Source organism: Vanessa cardui, chromosome 10, assembly GCF_905220365.1.
Source record: "Vanessa cardui chromosome 10, ilVanCard2.1, whole genome shotgun sequence".
Lineage (NCBI taxonomy): Eukaryota > Metazoa > Arthropoda > Insecta > Lepidoptera > Nymphalidae > Vanessa > Vanessa cardui.
The window spans coordinates 5,566,329-5,589,276 of NC_061132.1; the positions used below are offsets into that span (position 1 = coordinate 5,566,329).

The 22,948-nt window shown below is 31.8% G+C and overlaps 1 protein-coding gene across 2 annotated transcripts in view; it reads right to left on the minus strand.

Moving 5' to 3' along the window:
* LOC124532836 (zinc finger CCCH domain-containing protein 13) overlaps positions 1–22,948 on the minus strand; it is an 86,048-nt gene that overhangs the window by 10,355 nt on the left and 52,745 nt on the right. For both annotated transcript variants that reach the window (XM_047107938.1, XM_047107937.1), the window contains exons 3-4: positions 19,707–19,903; positions 17,370–17,551 (exon numbers count right to left, since the gene is read on the minus strand). In XM_047107938.1, the coding sequence (XP_046963894.1) occupies positions 17,370–17,551; positions 19,707–19,871 (347 nt within the window). In that variant the 5' untranslated portion in view covers positions 19,872–19,903. The remainder of the gene's footprint in view (positions 1–17,369; positions 17,552–19,706; positions 19,904–22,948) is intronic.

Consider the following 22,948-nt stretch of genomic DNA (forward strand, 5'->3'; position numbering starts at 1 on the left):
GCCAGTAAACCAAACGAGGGAGTTCAATTTTTTATTCATCATTGTTATTTGAATCTTTTTTTCATTATCATTATTTAATTTCATTTTAAGGAAGTCATTTGAGAAGCTATTTAAGTTATACCTTGAGCACGAAACCTAAAATTACAAAAAAAAATAATATGTAAATGTAAATAAAACGTATTTTATATTTCGACTAGCTGTGCCTGCGACATGCGCGTTAAAATTTACCAAAAAACGTTATTATTGCATATATTACTGCTTATTACATCAGCTATCTGCCAGTGAAAGTCCCGTCCAAATCGATTCAGCCGATTGAAAAATAATGTGTTATTTTGGTGTATAGGTTAATATTACAAAAAGACACTCCAATTTTATTATATGTATGTATAGATGATCATTATTAACACGTGTTTTAAGGCTGTAAACGTACTGTAGATAGGTGTATCGTTTAGCGCAAACAAATTCATCACATTCATTAATTCAATCCTATAACAGTACATAGCGAATTAGGTTGTTAGTGACTCTTTAAGGGAATCACCGTAATACGACTGACCGAGTAACTTACGAGATACTTTTCCAAATCCGGTATTGCATTGCGAACCGTAACCGTTTTATTAAAACGTGTCAACTATCGCATAGAGATGGGACACTGTCGATTGTCGATATCGATGGCTATTGCCAAATATGCGAACGAACGCTTTGCATTGTGATTTAATGTCAAAGTTGAAATATATAGTCAAGGCCTGTCTGTTAATTCATCTTGCGTCACACTTTTTGTGTTCGCAAATTACGTTAATATATAATAAATTTAACAAATATATTAGTTTTTCGATAATGTTTTGATGCTGTATGGATTAATTGATCTTTGATGTTTTATAATTATAATATCTCTTCATGTTAATTTAATAAGTAATATTAATGATGTAAAGCTTCTTTGAATCATATGATTTTAATATTTTAGTAGTAGTATCAACTTCTAATATCAATATTATCTTATTAAAGCCTTACGAAACTTTTTTTTTACTATTACATAATACTGACTGACATGTGTTTTATGTAGAATAGAACAAAGTGCTCTAACGCATATTATTATAGATTTGTTAAGCATATTTATCATATACATGTAGTAACTATTCGTATAATGAAAGAGCATTAACTCGCAGTGAACCCAAAACGTTTGATAAGGGCAAATTACTGATGAATGAGTAAAAGTCATTCACTCACTCAATTCTAACCATTCATTCTCTTTAGTTTTTGTATATACTATTTTATTTGACAGATTTAATTCAAAACTGTGATATGAAGATTCAACAGTTAGTTTATATTTGAATTAAGATATTGAACTATTTTTTTAAGAAAAAATATTTTTATAAATGTCGCAACAAATATACCGATAAAAATTTATCGATAAAACATCACTAGCTATTTAGTAGTATCAATAAAATAAGCTACTTAACGGATATAATGTAATAAGACAGGATGACAGTGTATATGGGCGGGGCTTAAATATGAAACGGGTTTGTATTAACATAAGTTAGGTAACTTCATATTAAGTTCATTCATTGCCTTTGTTATAACCATGTGGAGGACTCAATGCCAGTTCACCATGAGCCAAATGCGTTGTGACAAGTTAGTAACCTATACTTAGAATGTTACGAAATTATTGACTAGCATCTAGCTGTTACCGAATGAAAGGGATCATCGGAATTTGAGTAATTAATAGCCCATGATTATCGATTATCACGGGCGATTACGCGTGAATTAGCAATAGTCCCATTGCGTAGTTTTCACGTAATTGACGCACAAAAGTTCATTACTTATATATAATCAGACGAAATTTTATATTTAGTTTTGATTATAAACTAGAGGCCCGTTCCGTCTTCGCACTGATATTTTTTTATGTATATTTCTTTTTGTTGCTTTTTCGAAATATTTAACAATTGTCGTTCTATTTCAACTTATTAACACCAATACCCTAATTAATAATACATGCAGACCTCGCACTTACGGCATGTTAGGTTCTCGTAATGCGCGACGTAAATTGAAACGACGTAAGTCGAGATATATCAGATTGCTTCATTTCTTTCTTCTTGATATGACACTTTGAACTCGCGACAAGTGAATCTCTATCACTCCTATGCCGGGAATCGAAATAATTGACGTAAAATTGAGGAATAGTGTCAAAACATTGTTGGACGTCACTTGAAACGACGCAAGTCGAAACGACGTAAGTCGAGGACTGTCTGTATACCTAAGTCTTCCTTATGAATCCCCCTGTCTATTAGCGAAAACCGCATGATAATCCTTTCAGTAGTTTTGGAGTTTATCGCGAACACACAGACAGATAGACGCTTGGGGGACTTTGTTTTATAATAAGTGATAATGTACTTATATTAAAGACCGCCTTCGAAGTATTGACATACTTCGGTGGCAGCACGATATTGAAAGAAACCGTCTCAAGTGAATTAAGACAAAAACAAAAAAAAATAACTTCCAAGAATCGAATCTAGATTTTAGGTACAAACATTTCGTCTTCCTTGGCCTGACCTACAAAATATAAATATAAACAAAACAAAAAAATGTTAACGAAAAAATATTAAAAATAGACGACATATTTCTTACTTATAAAAAGAGCTGTTTATTTCTACGATAACCCGTACAAACCGCTACAAATCATTTCAGTACGTAGTGGGCGGCGTAAGTGAATAATGGTGTATAATTTTAATTTTACACCTACCATCGAGATAACATATGCACGGTATAGAAGATGAATTGTTTGATGTACTAACAACCACTTGTTAAGTTGTTACCACATAACTGGTAGAATGAAGGCAATACCGTTTGCTGGCATTTTAGAATTGATATTATGAATTCTATATTTAAAAAAGTAAGGTATAAAAACTCTTTACGTTGCTTTACTAAAAGGCTTAATAACGCTTTTGTGTACATAGTTACTGGCAAGTTGCCAGGTGTGCTAGCCTTCCTTCCTGATATTTTTTGAGTTATATTCCATATCAACTAGCGCTACACCACCATGCTTAGAGGTATATTTAATACTAACTGTCATATAGATCCGTTGGATGGTATGGAAGATGCTACAACGCCATCTAGTGTCAAGTTACAACACAGTGTATACAAATCTACTCAATAAAAAAAAATCATACGTGTGCTAATTTCAGTCCCAAAATGAGCCTAACTGGCCCAGTTGTTAGAAAGTGTGCATCTTGTATTTATATTTCGTGCTCGGAGGTGAAGGAAAACATTGTGCGAAAACCACATCTGTATTCCATTAACTCGCTTTGGAACAGCGTGGTGGAATATGTTCCAAACCTTCTCCTCATAGGAAAGGAGTAAACTCCTTTCCTATGAGGAGAAGGACTAAAGTCCAGCAGTGCGATGATTTTCACGCTGTTAATAATGTTACTGTAAAATGTTATTTAAATCATCAAATATAAATAACAAATAAACAAACATCAGTCTTTTTATATGTTATATGAGTAATTTTAATATATGTAGCTATCTTCAGAAGTTACAAACAGGTGTAGGAATGCTGACATTTTAGATTCAATGTCGTGTTCGCAAGATGGCTCGTATTGCATGATGTTACCATTCAAAAGGTCATATCTGTAGCTCCAACCCGGATATCATAACGTCTTATGAGACAAGAAGGCTAACAATAAAACGTCTTTCTTACTTTGACGTTTATAATAAATGTAAATATTAAAATTTTATATCTCTACTAATTAATATAGGTAATACTAGTATTCGCACGTGACTACGACCGCTTGTGACGTGTTTGTATGTTAGGTTTCTTTTTCGGGATAAAATGTAATCTATATGCTCATCTACTATAATAAATCTGTGTCAAATTTAGGTGCTGTCAGCTGATTTGACGTAAATGAATTAAAAACCAACCATCGAAACCTTTGCGTTTATAATGTTAGTAAGAATATTGTACGAATTAATATACAGTGTAAACTCTATATAACGACACTGAACGGACTGTGCATTTTATGGCGTTATAAAGAGTGGTCGTTAAATGAAGAGAAGAAAAATCAGAATTCGAAAAAAAAGTTTATTTTAGTCTATTGTTAGTAGTTATGTACAAAAAATATATATATATTATTTGAACGCTATTGCGTATACTCTGTTATTTTTGTCTGACGCCTTTTGCTGCACGACCAATTTTGTTGTATATTTTTTATTTTTTTTATTTATATCTTATATAAAGGAAGTAATTTTCCAATAATTTAGCTGCTTTCAGAACTTCTTTAACGCTTGGCGGAGGCTCAAGCTCATCCGTCTCATCTTCTTCATCTCTTTATTCTTGAACCTCAGTTTTTTCTCACTGAATCCAAAATTTCTATGTCTGTGAGTGAAGCCGTTGTAAACAGGCAGTTGTCTACTTCGATGTAGGTATGAAAATTTACTGTATTTCCTGCCATGTTGACCTGCTGAATCCACTCAGTTAATGGAAGGTCGTCGTCGCTATCAAACTCAAGTTCTGTTTCCACCTCATCAATCGTAGAATACATATGATAACGTTCTAATCCATGACTCATACTTATTAGGCATGGTCACAGTCTACACGTGCAAGCAATCCCAATTTTTAAACAAATTAACGAATTTCTTAGAAAGTTCCTGTATTTTTGTTTTATGTCATGAGAAAGATCAAATTTTGCCTGTATTCATACTTATATCCATATATAAATTTTGAGTATACCAAATTTGTCCTATTTTTCTCGTGTATTTTTTAAACAAACATAAGCACAACCAAACCCATAAATACTGCTGCTTACCTAACAGTCATTTTTAACTTTGCCGTCGCGTAAATTCAAATCGTTTATAAAAAATACATTGGTAAAAAGGCGTATTATTCGATACATGATTTTGTAGATGATAAAAAGGCGTGGAATTAATACCTATTGACTTCTAGGCAGAATATATTAATTTAAATAATTGTATTAACTAACATGACTGTATTTTATAAAATGTTGAAAAAGAGTAACTACTGAGTTTCTTGTCGGTTCTTCTCGGTAGAATCTACTTTCCGAACCGGTGGTAGTTTCACTTAATTGTTAAATGACGATTCAAAAGTGCTTGTAAAAGCCCACTTGAGTAAAGTTTATTTTGATTTGATTTGAACATCAATAATACTTACAAACCCTTCATTAATAGATTAGTTTAAACTTCCTAGTCTCTGTAGATGATGTTGAGGGATCTTTTACTAATGTTATTAGGATATACGAGTCGTATGGTTTCATTTGACTATTCCATAACTACACATATATAAGATGATTTAACTCAAATTTTAAAAACTATTTAATACAAGCCGCATATAAAACAATAATTAAAAAAAAAATTAACATAAATATATGACCTGCAAAATCTCGTTTTTGACGTTTGACTCGCGAGGAATGTAATACGGCACCTTACGACGAATGTCAAGGTCTACAATTAATATTTATAATTTTATTGCCCTATATAAAAATAAAGTAGATCAATTCAATATAATAAACTAGTAACGAAAAAAAAATTTCTTTTTAATGTATAGGTATTTTTCGATCTTATTTTTAATATTTCAGTTCCCTAGGTTGGCACATTAGAGATTTACGGTATGGCCAACATTTCTTACAAAGTCATGCCGCCCGCCCGTCAGCCTGCCTATTTCATAAAAAAGACCAACGATAAAAACGCTAACCATTGGTAAGTGGTAACTTTCGCCTACACATAGAACAGCAAAAAACAAGTCTTAAAACATTAATTGGCTGTCAATCACGAAATCTACGATATTATAACCACTGGCTCACTCAGAATTAGAATACAACAACATAGAGAACGAAACGGTAGAAATTATGAATGACATCGAATTGTATAGATTTAAATCGTTCGAACTAGTACTATTTAGAACATCTATAATAATATTATTAATGCGAAAATGACTCTGTTTTAATAAAATCACTGAAACGATTTTGATGAAATTTTATATGAAGTAAGTTAGAAACCCTAGGAAGTTCATAGGCTACATACAACCTAGGCTTTCTTACCTAACACTTGATGAGAATCCTAATAACGCGAAGCTAAGGTCGGCTAATTTGTTATAGCGGAATGACACAAAACACACCTATATAATAATAATATTTATTTTCCAATAACAGTAATACAGAAGATGAATGACACATACAAAGTACTTAGAAAAACATTTATCAAGATAGTAGATTAATAACCCCATTCTAGGAAAATCCTGTGTTATGGGGAAATATTACAACAAAACGACCGAACCCGCGAAGCGCGAGCTATGGGCGACGACTAGTGTTTTATAATTTTAAATTAAGTATCAAAACTCTTCGGATTAACTATAAAGTTATTTATTAATTATAAAAAAAAATAAAAAAAATAGATCATTGTTATTGTATTATAATATTTTCGAAATATATTCACGATGTTAGTTTGATGTCATATAGTTGGGTTAGTATAATTTCTTGAGCTGTCATGAACCTATACACGGCGGCGTGTCGCTAAGACAGACCTCCGCGCCGGTATTTCTTGACAAGTAGGTCAAGATATAATGGATATTTGCTTTTGATTCGGTAAGGACATCAACTACACAAAGTTTATTGACTTTGCTTTAAAATAAATATGTATGTGTAAATATTTTATTGTATAACGCAAATCGTTTTCATCCCATCGCGAGTGCACATTGCATAATACGGACTGAAACTAGTTTTTTTTTTTATTCCTTAGCGGTATGACAAAGGCTGACAATTATGTGACCTTGTTATTCGAATGGTTTCGAAATTTTAAAAATAAAAAAATCATAAATAAATTGACGTGATGACCGTGCAAAATGTAGGTTTGAGATCTATTTAAAAAATCCTCACTGACACATAAAAAAATAACGCAACAATTTATATAAAAGCGGTATGAATAATTGCTGACGAAATTTTTATAAATTTTCACTTCACGGTTTGTTCGTCGCCCATTCAACCGGATTTTTTTGGCGCCCAAACGTGTTCCGTGCTAAACAACAGATATAATTTTTTTTTTCTTGCGGAACTGTACAACGACAACACCGGTGAAAGTATCGTTGAATTTTTATGACTATTTGTGATATTCCGGTTCGAAAAATCAGACAAATGTTTTTTTGGTCAGCCTAAAAATTTATTGAGAATTTTTCACCATACTTCCTATTAAGTAAGAGGGCTTAGAACTACTTTTTTTAATAATAATAAATATTGGACGAGTCCAAATGGCCCAGTGGTTAGAACGCGTGCATCTTGCTGATTCATGTGCTTAATTTGTCTTTATAATTCATCTCGTGCTCAGCGGTGTAGGAAAACATCGTGAGGAAACCTGCATGTGTCGAATTTCATCGAAATTCTGCTCTATGTGCATTCCACCAACCCGCATTGGAACAGCGTGGTGGAATATGTTCCAAACCCTCTCCTTAATGGAATAGGAGGCCTTGTCTCAGCAGTGAGAAATGTACAGGCTGTTACTTTACTTTACTTTAAATATTGGACAACATCACATCCATTACTCTGATCCAAATGTAAGTAGCTGAATCACTTGTGTTATGGAAACCAGTACTATCAGAAGTAACGACGGTACCACCAAAACCCAAAACCAAAATAACATAGACAAGCAGATGAACTTTTTCTACTTCGATTCGGCCAGGAATCGAAACTGGGACCTCGTAATTGACCCATGATGAAAACTGTTGTACACACTACTTGAACACAGAGGTCATTTTATTTAAGCAAGCGAAGGATGTATTTAAAGCCTTTTAATATCTGGAACGCATAGAGCGTGTAGACTCTTATCCTGTACATTTATTTATAATTAGAAAGTATAAGTAATGATTACAAGCCTGACGATACAAAATCAGTGATCGTAAATAAAACAGATAGTGTTCGTGCTTGACAACGTTGTAATTACTTAATGAACATTACTTAAGCTCGTTAATGGCTCCGAAGGTACTCGTTACGTATCGTCCTAGCGTAAAAAATCTGACGCTATTCCATGTACAGTTACTTTAAACATATTATATTTTATTTTATAAGGTGGGATGTCTAAGTGTTTAAGACGAGAATTTTAAGTAAAGATTGCGGGTACAATCTCAATGTTTATTAGCTTAATTTGTATTTTGTTTAAACTCAACCTCAAATTAATTTATACAATATAGAAGTATTACACTTTCTTATTGATGGTCAATTGAAACACTACCACCGGTTCCGAAAAGAAAACACCCTGACCTGAGAAGAACCGGCAAAGGAACATCAGCGGGTTTCTTTTTGTCTCATATATTATATACACAATTTAATATGAAAAGAAATATCCAGGAGGCGATCGTTTCACTCCCAAAGCTTATTCTTGTATTAGGTTGTGACATCTGCCAAATGTGTATTCCCCGCCCTATTCTATTTTAACACATCGGTGGGACTTATACAACACTAGCAACCCCGGCCACGCAAAGTTAAAATGTAACCCGGATGTACCGGGTTAAATATTGAATAAGAGATTTATTTATTTCTCAATCGTAGTCCAACTACTGACCAACTCGAAATCACTCCAAATATTAAATCAGTCATCAAAATCGATCTAGCCGTTTAGGAGATTTAGTTAATTTTATACAATTCAATACACACAACTTTTACATGATTTATATATAAAGAAAGTGTTGAATGTAAAGAAAATTCCACTTCAAGTTGTATGATTAACTATGAATACTCTCTATGTTCTGTGAAATTTATTATGTTCGCGAGTGGTCTATGACTTTAGTGTTGTCATACACTCTAACAAAGAGAAATGCAATGTGAAAACACATTACGTCGTCGCTTTGATTAAAGTCAACCCTCCATCAAACATATCTCTAGTGTAAATCTCGAAATATAAAGAGAAAATTCCGTTTAATAGCGTTTGTAAATATTATTAAAATATTTGTATTTATTTTTTATGAATTGATTATTACAAACACAATCAAACATAATACAGATGCACGCGATTTATAATCTCATTTATTCTAAGTTTTAATTAAATTAAAAAAGTTTGTAGTAAGACCTCTTTATTTTATAGATGGGAGACCACATATTAATTGAATAATATTAATTAAAAAAAGGTATAAGGGCTTGCGTTATTATATTATTTAATACTGGTTAATAGACTTACTGGCTATGGGTAGAAATATCGCTCAACGAGAAATATCATTAGTTAGAATATTTATATAAGGCCGGAGGAAGCTGACTATAAATAATAATTTTATCACACCATACTTAGATTGGTAAGTAATGGTACCTGTTTTACTGTTCCACCTTTTAAACGCAACGTAATATACCTCGCGACAATATGCTCTGCTAATTTGCGAGAAATTATTACAAATGTATGTGTTATACCTACAATAATAATTCTCATATATAAATCAGAAATTAGACGAATATAATCTATTCGATTCAATTCGAAGAGTGGTTCTTTTAGACCACGTGATATGTCAAATACAAATCTATATACATATAGTTCTATATGTTTATACTTATAATTATATAATATTAGTGACTCGCACCGGTTTCACACAGGTGCAATATATGGTACAAAAATATACTACAGAATTTGTTTATCAACTACATCACATTAGAAACTTCTAAATCAGTCTTTCTTTACTATATTGTCCATGTGTTATATACAATTACGGAGGTATTTGTATATAACACATGGACAATATAATCAATATATCTAACAAAAAATCTTTCAAATCAATATATCTATAAAAAATCGTTGCGTAATTTGAAAGAAAAGCAAATATGGACATAGACAGCAGTAGGCAACTTTGAAATAAAACTAGCTATAACGGATTTGAATCGCGTATATTAATTATTTTTAACATCCCGACGTTCGTGGTCACGGGTAGAGTCTACCCGTGTCCACGAACGCTGAAAAGTGCTCGAAACGTCGGAATGTGTAATCGCGAAAATTTAAGACAACAGTAGGCAACTTTGTTGTATTCTATGTAATGAAATGATGCAGAGCGATTTGCAGAAGCTTTTTGGTATATATTAGTGTTTTCTACAAACGAACTAGTCAATGAATTTGCAATCAGTAAGGCCGCTGTTAGAAAGCTTTACGAAGCTATGTGATACGATAACCAGTGGACGGTTAGTGTTAAGTTTTAGAACTTGTATAGCAGGATTTCAGTTCGCAATGACAGTACTATTTGCTTTCCTGACTACGTCTCGAGGTCAATGCTACTGGACACGTCCAAACCGGTGGTTATCTAAATTGTGCGAGAGTGTTTTGTTTTAACATAACGTGGGAAAGATCGTCAAATGTTATAAGGTTGGGGTTTCATTTCAGCGATCAAAAATATTGTATGTTAAACTAGTTCTCGGCAGCGACTTCACTCGTTCGTTTTAGGATATTGGCTGTGTTGATGGCCTTCTTTGGAGTCAAGTTTGCTTCATAAAAAATTGTATGAAATTCGTTTCAGCTGTTTGGTTGTGAAAAAGCGACAGACAAACAGAGTTACTTTTTCATTTTTAATATTTAATAAAGTTAATGGATCCAGCACACTCGCCAATAACCTAATTGTAAAAATACTAAACGCAAAACCTGATAATTTAACAATATTATGAGCACAAAGGATACAAGATTTTAAATTTCACAGTAGATATATTTCCTGCAGAACTATAAACAAGAAGACGTTCTAAACATACCGTGGCCGACTAATTGTAAGCCTTCTTCCTAAAATAAATTAAAAAGAATTATATAATCGAGCAAGAAGTTTTGCTCTATTTCTTATACGGGTATCAGGGTCGCCGAGGTGTTTAATAGGCAAAAGGTTATGCTTATGAAGATAGGCCTTGTCACAAATACTTCGCGAGTGTATACGACCCCGATGGATCGCCGTGATATGTCAACGGTGTTGCCACATGGCTGGTTTAGGTTTCAAAAACCGCTACTTTTATGCATATATTTGCTTGATTTTAACTTTACCAATTACAATAAATATTATAGATTTAATACATAATATTTCTCTAATTTATAAAAAAAAAGAACAAAAGGTATTTTGTTTTACGATTTTGTTTACATTGTTTTTTTTATGCTATAGGGTACAAGAGCAGGAGGCTCACCTGATGGAAAGCGATCACCATGGACATCTGCAACGCCGGGGGGCTTGCAAGTGCGTTGCTAGCCTTTAAGGAAGGTTTCTTTCTATTTTTCTAGGTAGAATATACATTCCGAGCCGCTTGTAGTATACAAAAAATATATTTTTATATAGTATTATGTAGAAATGATAGTGATTGCAGAGCGAATCATTTTTTAAATATTTATTTAATATTACCAAATATGTATTTTAGATTTTATATTTAGAACTATTATACATTTCTTTTTCGTATTTTTAGAGTTTAGAAATAAAGAGATATCGAAATGCAAACTTAAGTCATTATTAATAATAAGAAGTCGGATTCAGATATTTAATTTATATAATAACTGTTTGTTTGTGTGTTGTTCAACTGTAATATCTGGGGAAAAGGTGTTATGTTATCCCAATACGCTGTTGCAGGACATCCTACATCTGGCATAATTCACGACGTTTTCCATTCGAAACAAGACAACAATTTGCTAAGGCATTAAATCCACTGAGCACAACTGTTCATAAATCCAATTACAATGTGACAGTGCTATCACCTCCACTCGTGGAAGATAATAACAGGAAGTCGAGTCAGTACGATCTATTATTTTTCACATTGATTAACTACGATGATTAACTCTAGACTTACAAACGCATATCGCTTTAAACATGTCAATTACGAAGACATGACTAATTACTGGCAACAATATATTGTAAGGAGATTTATCGTAACACACTTTCTCTTTAAAACTTTGATTTATGTTTTCTCGTAGATTTGAGGACGTGCTAAAATTCGTATTTTTATAAATATGCACAACGTATTCTCAATTCGATATTTTTTTGATAATTTATGTGTTATTTAAATACATCAATGGTATGAAAAAATTAAAACTACACGTATTTCCTCAAATCTAATTTTTCAAATCAAATCAAAATAAACTTTATTCATGTAGGCTTTTACAAGCACTTTTGAATCGTCATTTTACAATTAAGTGAAGCTACTATTAGTTGTAGTAAAGAAATTTTTTTATTTCATTAATTAGTTACATAAATTAAAATTAAAAACTAATTTCTTTTTAGAACTGATCCATTATTTAACAATACAAATTAATTTCAAATTTCACTAAGAGTCGATAAATCCGTTGATATATCTGGCTGTTTGTTTATATTTTATAAATATTAAAAAAATATAGACTCTTAAATAATGGCCATGTGTCAATGTTTATCTGAAATCCTGGTAAACGTTAATATACTCGTACTTACGCTGACAAACTGCCTCGTTGTTTTACCAGCTAGTTTATTAATCGCAGAACCCGAGGGCTGGTTTTGAACCCCGGATCGGATCATTGAACTTATATTGTGATATTCTAACTCATAGTTAATATGACTGAGTCAAAATATTGAAAGCGGAGGCGGCTCCGATGGAAAACATATTCAGTTCATTCACTGCAACTTTAAAATCATTTTCTCAACAATAATAAACATCCGAATTAACATTGTGTGTCTGCCTCGTTGGTTTTTCAATTAGATACCAAAAGAATAACTACTGAGTTTCTTTCCAGTTCTTCTCGTTAGAATCTGCACCCCAAATCGGTGATAGCTTTACTTAATACAGTTTGTTAAAAGACGATCAAAAGTTATTTTAAAAGCCTACGTGAATAATATATATTTTGATATTAAGATTCAGAGATTCTGGGTTCAAACCCCTGGTCAGATCATAAATTTATGCGTTGGGAAATTCTTAGTAATCTGTAATCTGAATGACAATGTTTACACTATCGTGCCTTAAAAAACAAGTAAGGCCTAAACTGTTTTCGCTCGCGACATGTTTGCCGTCCAATCGCATTACGAGAGTAACGGAATAGAGAATGGATCTGCGCTTGCGCATACTTATACACTATAATGACATGACTGTAATGACTTTATTATATTGTATATTTTCATAATTCATGTCATTTTACGTTAGTCAGTATTAATTTGCTTAATTAAAGGTTAGATAAAGTAACCTTTAAGCATCCCTTCGATTGAAAGTTATGCAAACGTTCCTTCTATACAGCGAATCATACAATTTACAATACTATTAAGTAGAAATAATAATGCTTATGTTACAATCCCTACAATTTACTGCATTGCTTAAAAGTTTTATATGTTTACAAGCGAAATTGAGCCTTATGAAGTGAGTATTAGAATTATTTTTCCATATACATAATCAATTTTGCACTAACCCTACAATTTATTTTCGCTTTGATCTATAATTGTCTACGAATATGTATTATGCGTTTTAAGGTGCGTTTCCACTGAAATAGCTGGCATTTTATACGTTTGCTATTCAATGGAAAGTCAACTCAACATTGTAAAGGTTTTATTCAAAATGTTCTAAATTTTTCTAATATGGTGATGACTGATGCAGAGGCCACATCTCCGTTTAAGGAATAGGTTTGTTTGAATTTACTTTAAATATATAGCAGGTTATTATGAATTATCACTTGAAATATTAAAAACTTTGCACACTATAATCTTAAGCGTTGTACTCGTCAATGGTTATTTTAAAAGTGTTAACCCCGTTTAAACTATGTTCACACCTATGGAAACGTCTCACTTTGAATGTTAGCTATATGATTTTTTAATTTAAATTTTACATAGTATAAAACAAAGTCTCTTACCATTGTCTGTCCCTATGTATGCTTAGATCTTTAAAATTACACAATGGATTTGGATGCGTTTTTTTTAATACAATAGATAGAGTGATTCGCAGGGGCAGGTTTTTGTGTGTAATACATGGACAATATAGTAAAGAAAAACTTATAATTTTAGAAGTTTCAAATGTGATGTCGTAAAGAAACGAATTCTGTAGTATATTAAGTATCAGTATTATATCCGTGCGAAGCCGGGTCGGGTCGCTAGAGGTGTAAAAAAAAATGGGACAAATGCGAGTTGAACTCGCGTGAAGAGGGTTCCATACGATGTTAATATCTCCTAAAATATTGGTCGTAGAATGCTCATTGTGGGCTTATTTTTTTCATTAAATATTCATCTACAAACCGATTCAACAAAACTTAACATTGGAGTTAAAAAATATGTTCTCCCACACATTCCACCTGCAAATGTAAGTTGGTACGCACAATATTGAGTGATTTACCATGTTATTTTAATATCATGGACTTCTTATAGGTTTTCCTATAATCTATAAGGAGAAAAATAATTTCTGTATTTTTTTCAAAATTTTAGGTTCAGTAGTTTCGGAGATAAGGGGGGGGGAATGGTCAATTTTCGTCTATTTTCTTGAATAACTTGGAAACTATTTATTTCAAAATTACAAAAAAAATACATTTAAGATCTTCTCAACAAGATCTTTCATTTGATATGCCACACGATGCAGTTTTCAGAATTTTTTTTTCAATTTTCCCCTTCCCCCCCAAAATGACCCCCCATATACAGATTTCATCTGCTCACGTCACACCTCTGTATTTGGGTTACAGGAATTGATAAGTGTACCAAATTTCAACTTAATCGGTCTAATAGATTCGGAGATAATTGACTGTAAGCGACGGACGGACAGACACACGAGTGATCCTATAAGGGTTCCGTTTTTGTATTCAGACGTACGGAACCCTAATAACGTTTTATTTATGGTATTTGTTGTAAGTGAATTATTTCTTCTATTTCGTCAATTAATACGTAGTATTTATGGCTAAATATAAATATTATGTAAAGAAGTAAATAATATGTTTTAGTTTTTGCGTGTGTGTGTGTGTGTGTGTGTTGTAAGCAGATGATTCGCGATAGAACCATTCAAGCTCAAATTGCGACACAAAGTATTGAAACGCGGTAAATGTCAGCTGTTTTGTCTTGTGCCTTTGTGAATTGTATGTAAAGGGCACAGGGCTGTCTTATATTTATGTTTAGCTGCATAACGACACAGGTTATCGATATTTGTTAATGAATTTATTAGCTCACGATCGACTGTTATAATATAATTATTAATTGGACATAGAATTACGTCAATAATTTCCAAACCTTTTTAAGAGAAAATAAAGCCCAAGTAGGCTTTATTTTCTCTTAAAAAGGTTTAGATTGTTTAGTGCCTTGTTCACTGTTCTGATTGCACTGATTTGTTGGATAGTATGGAAGTTCTTCCCAATGATGTACCTTTACTCGAGATGTTATTCTTCAATTTCCGAAATCAAGATGAATTATAAAAATAATGAATTCTCAGGGTTTTAGCTGAATTTAATCCGCGGACTTAGACATCCACTGGGATTTTTGGACACTACGTGTACAATGTTTTGAAAGCCTGATTCTTTTCAGAATTAAATATAAGTTGAATGAGCGATTTTTATTATGCATAAATGTAAAATAAATAAAATATTTTAGGAATAAAAATCCACAATCATCATCTACGATTAAAATTAAAAAAAAAACACCGTCCCGTAATCTTTATATTTTACATACATAGACAACATAAGTTCACAGATAAGAAAGAAAAATGATGTGAATATGCAAAATAAACCTCATTGTACGTTATTTAATCTGTGTATTTTTTTCGGCGGGTCAGCGTACGGTGATTTATCTCGTGTTGATCGTAAACCTGTTACATGCTCCGCAAACGGTAGGTCACCCGTCGGTTACATTACAATCGCCAACTTCGAACATGTGTTGAATACTAACAGTCTGATTAACCTGGGAAAATTATTTGATTGGTCTAAACTCTTGGCCTATGCGCTGTAAGGTGACTTTATCTCATACAAATCGTTGTATTATCTGTTACATCAAATCTTATGTACATATTTTTGTATATTTTTCTAGTATTAATAACAGGATATGTATAAATATTTAAAGATCAAGGTTAATTTTAGTTTTTATAGTGCTTGTATCTTAAAACTGGCAAAACGTAATAATTTATAATGTATGTATTTTTTTTATTGTTACAAGTACACTGTACCTAACGATTCAAGAAATATAAACTTCGATTAAAACTATAAAGGTATGTATTTAATCCTACCTTTGCCGTGAAATCGCAAAAAGAAATCATAATCATGTTCCTAATTTAAAAAATAAAAAAAATGTTATAAAAATTATGCACACTTTCGTTCTTATTTTACTAGTATGGGTTCGTTTGTTATTATACATGTGTGAGTACGTTAATTTACTTGAATTTATCTTGTATAGAGTTTTCGCGTACATGTGTGAAGGTTTACCACATACACAATCCATGTATACTAGTTAGTGCGATTGTATAATTGGAAACAAGACAACTGAAGCTATTGCAGTGTGTTGGGTATTAATCTATTTATAAAACAAATTAAATATGCAATTCGCTGTGACTGCATAATATTTTTCTTTTATAAAATTTGTAATATTATCTTGAATCATACAAGCCAATTTGGAATCACTGTCTTTTACACTAAACTTGAAATTTTCATGGCAAAATATATTTTTACAAACATCCAGTATTGGCTCCAGAATTCCTCAACGGTAAACATTATATATTACGAAAAAAACTTATCTCACGATGACGTAATCAAATTCGATTTTAAAAAACGAACGTCATTGACGAACGATTCCTCAGCGATACAGGAAAAGTGGAAATGAGAAACGTCATTATGTTTTAATGGATCTCTGCGTTTCCTGAACTAGAGATATTTCATACCGGCCAGTATTTGCGGTAAGCTACCATTGCATTATATTACGGAACACAATTCCTCTTGATGTCATTTTATAGAAATGTGCAAATCACGACAGTCTAACCGAGCACGACCGCGTTTCTAATGTTGTAACGATCACTTGATACGTCCACACCTTGAAGGATAAGTGTTTAATATAATAGGGTTTTATATATCTGAAATATTGGCACGTTCCATGCACGCTAAAAAAACATACATTAATATTTTTAAATATTTCAAATTTCGAATAGGAAACGGGAATAAAAAGTATGTAATAAAATGGAGAGACTATTTATAGCGAAGTGTTATATATAGTTTTTGGTAAAGAAGTTGATGATGAGGTATTATTTTCGAATCATACAGATTTCCTCAATAGCCGAGGATGTATAAACTTACCTCTAAGAATTCTACTCAAATCCCTTTATTAAATATAGAAACATTAGTGTAAATGTGTACTTATTGATAGTTAAATTAAACACTACCCCGGTTCGATAAAGATACACCTAATCTGAGAAGAGCCGGCGAAAGAAACTCAACTGGATCACCTTGTACTTTATATATCTAGATTATAGATTACTAACCTGTAAGCATGCACGTGCACCGGACAGCCCGTGATGGGGTTGTACAAGAGGAGCACGCAGGCCACCACGTCCCCTTGCACGACGGCGCTGGTGATGCTGCCATGCGGTATGAAGTGCTTGATCGTTTGCTGCTTGCCCTTCGCTGTCACATTCTGGATGATCTTCAGGCCCTTATGGGATACCTGTTTAATTTAAACACATATTTTTATTTAGTTTAAGTAACCACCAGTTACGTTAAAGAATGTACTAAGAAACGATCATAGATAAACTATAATATTTTTCTTTGTAACTCCGCTCTGACTTCGCACGGGTGCAATGCATACTATCCATACTAATATTATAAATGCGAAAGGAACTCTGTCTGTCTGTCTGTCTCGCTTTCACGCCAAAACTATTGGAGCGATTTAAATGAAATTTGGTACACAAATAGCCTAGAGCCTGAGAAAGGACATAGCCTACTTTTAATTGAAAAAAAGTGTTGCAAACAAAGAGATCTTGCATCAATATAATATTTTAAGTTAATTTGTAAATATATTCATATTTTCTACACGAGCAAAGCTGCGGGTTCGAGCTTGTTTACTATAAATATAATTTTATTCCCTATAACCTGCACGAATAATGTAGCTTTCTATCAGTGAAATAACTTTAGAATTGTCTCATTAGTCCAAAAGATTTCAAGAGACAAATCATTTTTACGTCTTTATTATTTACGTCTTAAGGATTTCAATTGGTTGTTGTTTGGGTACCCATTAATCAGATACTCTACCATCAAATACTGTACTCATTCTACCACCAAATACTCAGTATTGTTTTGTTCTGCTTTGAAGGGTGAGTGAGCTATTGTTCTCAAAGTTCGTTAGCGATGTACGGAATATTTCTAACATTTATAAAGAAACGCTATTAAAGTACCTGACCACTAAAACTTGTATTGTATTTATCAGACGGGTCATTGACCTTGTATCTAAATAATAAATAAATGTTTTCATAAATAAATAATAATTAACTTTTTTACATAAGTTTTGTAACATTGATATTAGTTCAAGACCTCATTCGAGATTTCTTTTAATTTGTTAATTTATCATTTATTATAATTAATAGAATACTTATTTATATAAGTATTAATCAAATTAATATAGCATTGCCGTTCTAAGACATTTTTATAGCACCATTGTCTATGGGCGATGATGACCACTTACCATCAGGTGGCCCACTTGCTCGTTCGAATACCAATACTATTAAAAATAAAGAAATATCTAAATTAAATAGATAGAAACCCACTACACGCAATAATAAATTTGTTTCATTTCGTTTTTCGAGAAATGGCCTGTGTATAGACGTAATAGTCACGAATTAAATGAAAACTTGTATTTTTGTTCGCGTTGCCCTCGTTTTTAATGATAATTTTATATATAACCTTGTTGTTAATAAGCGAAAAAAGTTTCGAGATCGAATTACTCATACCTACATTTCTTTTTATATTTCGTTGAAGAGTGCAACTTTCTAAGGAGGTCGTATATAAAAAAAAAAAACTCTTTCGACATTATAGTCATAACGAGAAATTAAATGTGTCTGCAGGTACGTAAACTATATTTTAAGCACTTATTGCTTACATATATAAATATATATCAACACTAGTTGTTGCTCTATGTTTTGCTCGCGTTTTATTTAGAGGTTGGTCGTTAACAGTTACGTATAAAAATAGCCTTGATCCTTCATTGAGAAAGACAGTTAATTTAGCGTTACTAATATTATCAATGTATATAGAATAATATCATAAGGCTGGACAGAAGTAGGATCGCTTGTATATTTATATATGTTAAAGGAATATAGAATAGCGTAACGTACAGTTTTAAAAAAAAGTTTATTTAATATTCTCATTCAGGAAACAGGATACCTGCTTTTTATATAGTTATATACGAATTATTTTGACATAGTTCTTTATAATTTATAAAAATATGTATGTGTTTTCTTGATTGTCCATTCATGTATTAAATAAAATTATTGATAAAAGAGAATCAACATACTACTCTCGAGTATAATGATAAACAATATACTTAATATTCTTGGTCTTAGGGCTTTGTGCAAGCCCGACTGGGTAGGTACCACACACACATCAATTATTCTATCGCCAATGTAACTACAGGCACAAGGGACATGACATCTTAGTTCCCAAGGTTGGTGGCACATGACGATGTAAGGTAATATTTCTTACAGCGTCATTGTCTATGGGTGATGGTGATCACTTTCCATCAAGTGGCCTAAATGCTCGTCCGCCAACCTATACCATAAAAACAAAAACAACAATACAGACTATTAATTTTATCGAAATGACATTACCTGTAGAGTAACTTTAAATGGTTCTAAGTTCCTCGCCCGCTCTTCCAGGAGTCTTATCGCAGGTAAGGCGAACTCTTCACCTCGCAGACCGCGCGACTCTTGCGCGCCAAGAAACCAAACGTAGTACGACGCTTTCTTTATATCTTTCTTTAGTCTCAACGCCATTTTGAAAAGACTTCTATGTCATTGTTGAATATCTGAAATATAAATAATTATGGTTAGATTTTAGTCTAGATTTGAAGTTAAGAAACGGATTTGTGGTTTGGTTTTGAAATGATCGTCACGTCGATTGCTATAACGTTTCTATTGTATAAGTACACAACCTTACATGATTAGTAATCAAATAGATAATAAAGTAAATAAACTACACTGATACTGTGATTTAAGTTGTTATTAATAAATGTATATGTACCTAGACTATCTCTAGATGCTAGCTTATATACAATCATATTAGTTTAATCCAGGTACGATAGCTTGGAAGTCAACAGGTATTAATTCCAAGCTATTTTATCCTCTACAAAATCTTGTATCGAATAATATGCCTTTTTATTAAAGTATTTTTATAAATGGTTTGAATTTACGAAACGGCAAAGTTAAAAATTTCTGTTGAATTTTATTATAGAAACGGATACCTTGTGCCAAGAAAGATTTATTGACTTTGCGGAGTCAATAAATCCGTTGCGCCACCAACCTGTGAACTAAGATGTTATGTCTCTTGTAGTTGTAGTGAAACTGGCTAAGCAACAGCCTTGCAACAAGACCTACCACCAAGAATATATATATAGAATTTATAATAAGTGGTATTCAAGCTCTTCAAATCCAAATACCTTAATCGAACATGTAACGGCATTATATTATAATGAATTTGAATCAGTGCAAATGAGTTTTGCATACTTTAAAACAACTTGGGCACGTCACTGACCCCGTTTAATTTCACATTGTAAGCTAAATTCTTGTTTAATATAATAATACTTATTTTGTTCGTTCTGTAGAATTTTAGCGTTCACATGCAGTTGAAACTTTGTACAGCTGTTCGCAATAATTATCAGGTATAATTATTTAAAAAAAAGATGTAAAGAAATGCAGGACAAAATACATTTTATCCCTTAGTAAAGTGAAACAATCGATCTTCGAGTTAGGATATTTGAAAAATAATATTAGGTCGACATTACTATTAATGCATATATTATAACTATATGTAGATATTACAATCTTAAAATAAATATTAATTGAAACTGATAAATTAATTTTTAATTACCAAAAATATTATGAAATACATCAAGAATGAAACTGAGAGACTGACCGCCGTGACAACTAAGATGGCTACCTGTTTATTTTTCTACGTTTAAAGGGTGTCATCACATCCTTGACCATATCACTCAGTTTTAGTTGTACAATAGCATTATAATATTTATATTTAATTAAATTTCAATAAGATGAGGGTTTCTTTGAGGCTAAACAGTATTATTAATCGTAATAAGTAATATGTATTCAATTTCTGTGTCCAAGTCTTTTATATTCTGCACCTGAGTGGTATAGGGCACGTGACGAATTGTCCATATTTAAGTTGTATGTAAACATAGTAAACAATTGCAAAATACGATATTAGATTCCAATAATCACGTGACTATTGTAACAATAAAGATTGTACCTTGTTTACATAAAATTTCTTTCTAACAAATTATTCAGTACTTCGTAATTTATAATTTCTATAATCATTTATGAATTGTTCTTTAAATGGAAAGAGAAAAGATTTAAATTTGAAAATAAAATACTAAAAGAAATACTGGTGTTTATTTATAGGGTCGAATTTTAGTAATAGCATAATCACAAGAGTATTTTTTGAAGTCAGTTTTTTTTTATTTTTGTTAAATGGACACAGATTATAAAATAAATTAGGTTGAAAAAATAAAGGTACTCTAAAGTTTAGAATTACTCAGGTGATGAACATCTTATTCTGCAAACATATCATATTATAAAAGGCTATTTGGAAAACACTAAATACTCAAATATTTTTCTTTAAAACTTTTCTGAATTTTAAAATGTAATTTATAGATATATTTTAATCTAAACTATATTCAAATTTATTAATCTACTGTTTCAAATATTCTATTTAATCAAATAACATTATGTATTGGGATGTATTATTTGAAGTTGTATAAAAAAAGAATTGTCATTTGTTTTTTTAATCGAATAATTCGACAGGCACAGATAGTTTCGTTACAGTTTTTTTTTTAGATTTTAAATTAACATGGTTATTTTTTATTACTAAACGTATTAATTTCAGGTTCGTAGATAATGCCGAAATATCGAGCTCCACCGAACAAAAATGAAAAACATGGTAAATATCCCGAAATTAAATACCTTCAGCTTTTTTTAGTTTTTTTTCACATAACAAATAGAAAATAAATAATAATATGAAAATGCAATATGTATACGTTTGAACATCAAACATATGCAACATTCGAATGCAGGTTGCAATTTTATTGTATTTACACAGTTTGACTGACCGTTTGTTTATTAAGAATTCTCTCACGCATTCATTGCTTCACTTGTTCACAAACCTTGACTTCTTTTCTTAACAGCTCACTGAGAATATACGAAAACCACTAATACTTATGAAAAATGCTAACATTGCTCAATGTTTACGATTGCTAACATCTTAATTAGATTTCTGTAATAAGGTATGAGGTCCGTTAATTGATTACGTACTGAGGCATTTTTAACATAGCATTTTATTTTTATTGCCTACCGTCAATACAATATTACTTTACAAGTATTTATATTTGCTTAACTAATATGTGGTATATCTGTTTAAGTAAACTCACATGCGGCATTCCATATATCTTCTTTGACTGTGTATCGTATCGATCTATCGATTATGACCAATTGACGCAGAATCGATTCTTACTTTTATTCATATTCATTTAATACCTAACGAAGTAGTTAAGTAATAGGTAGTCTATATATGAATAGAAAAGATCATTCAGTTTATTTTTCTCGTCCGTTCCTCCACCGATTTTCTTTTGTTATATTTAAACCATAAAAGAAAATTGGTACTCATCCATCGATCGAACGAGCCATACGAAATAGATAATTATTAGAAGTATCATAAAATCGATTTTGTTTTTATATCGATTAATATTTAATCGATTAAATTGGATCGATTCAAATGAACGTTAGGTGATAACTATAAATAATGTATTGCTGTAATAAAACGTAACGACACGTATAGCGGCACC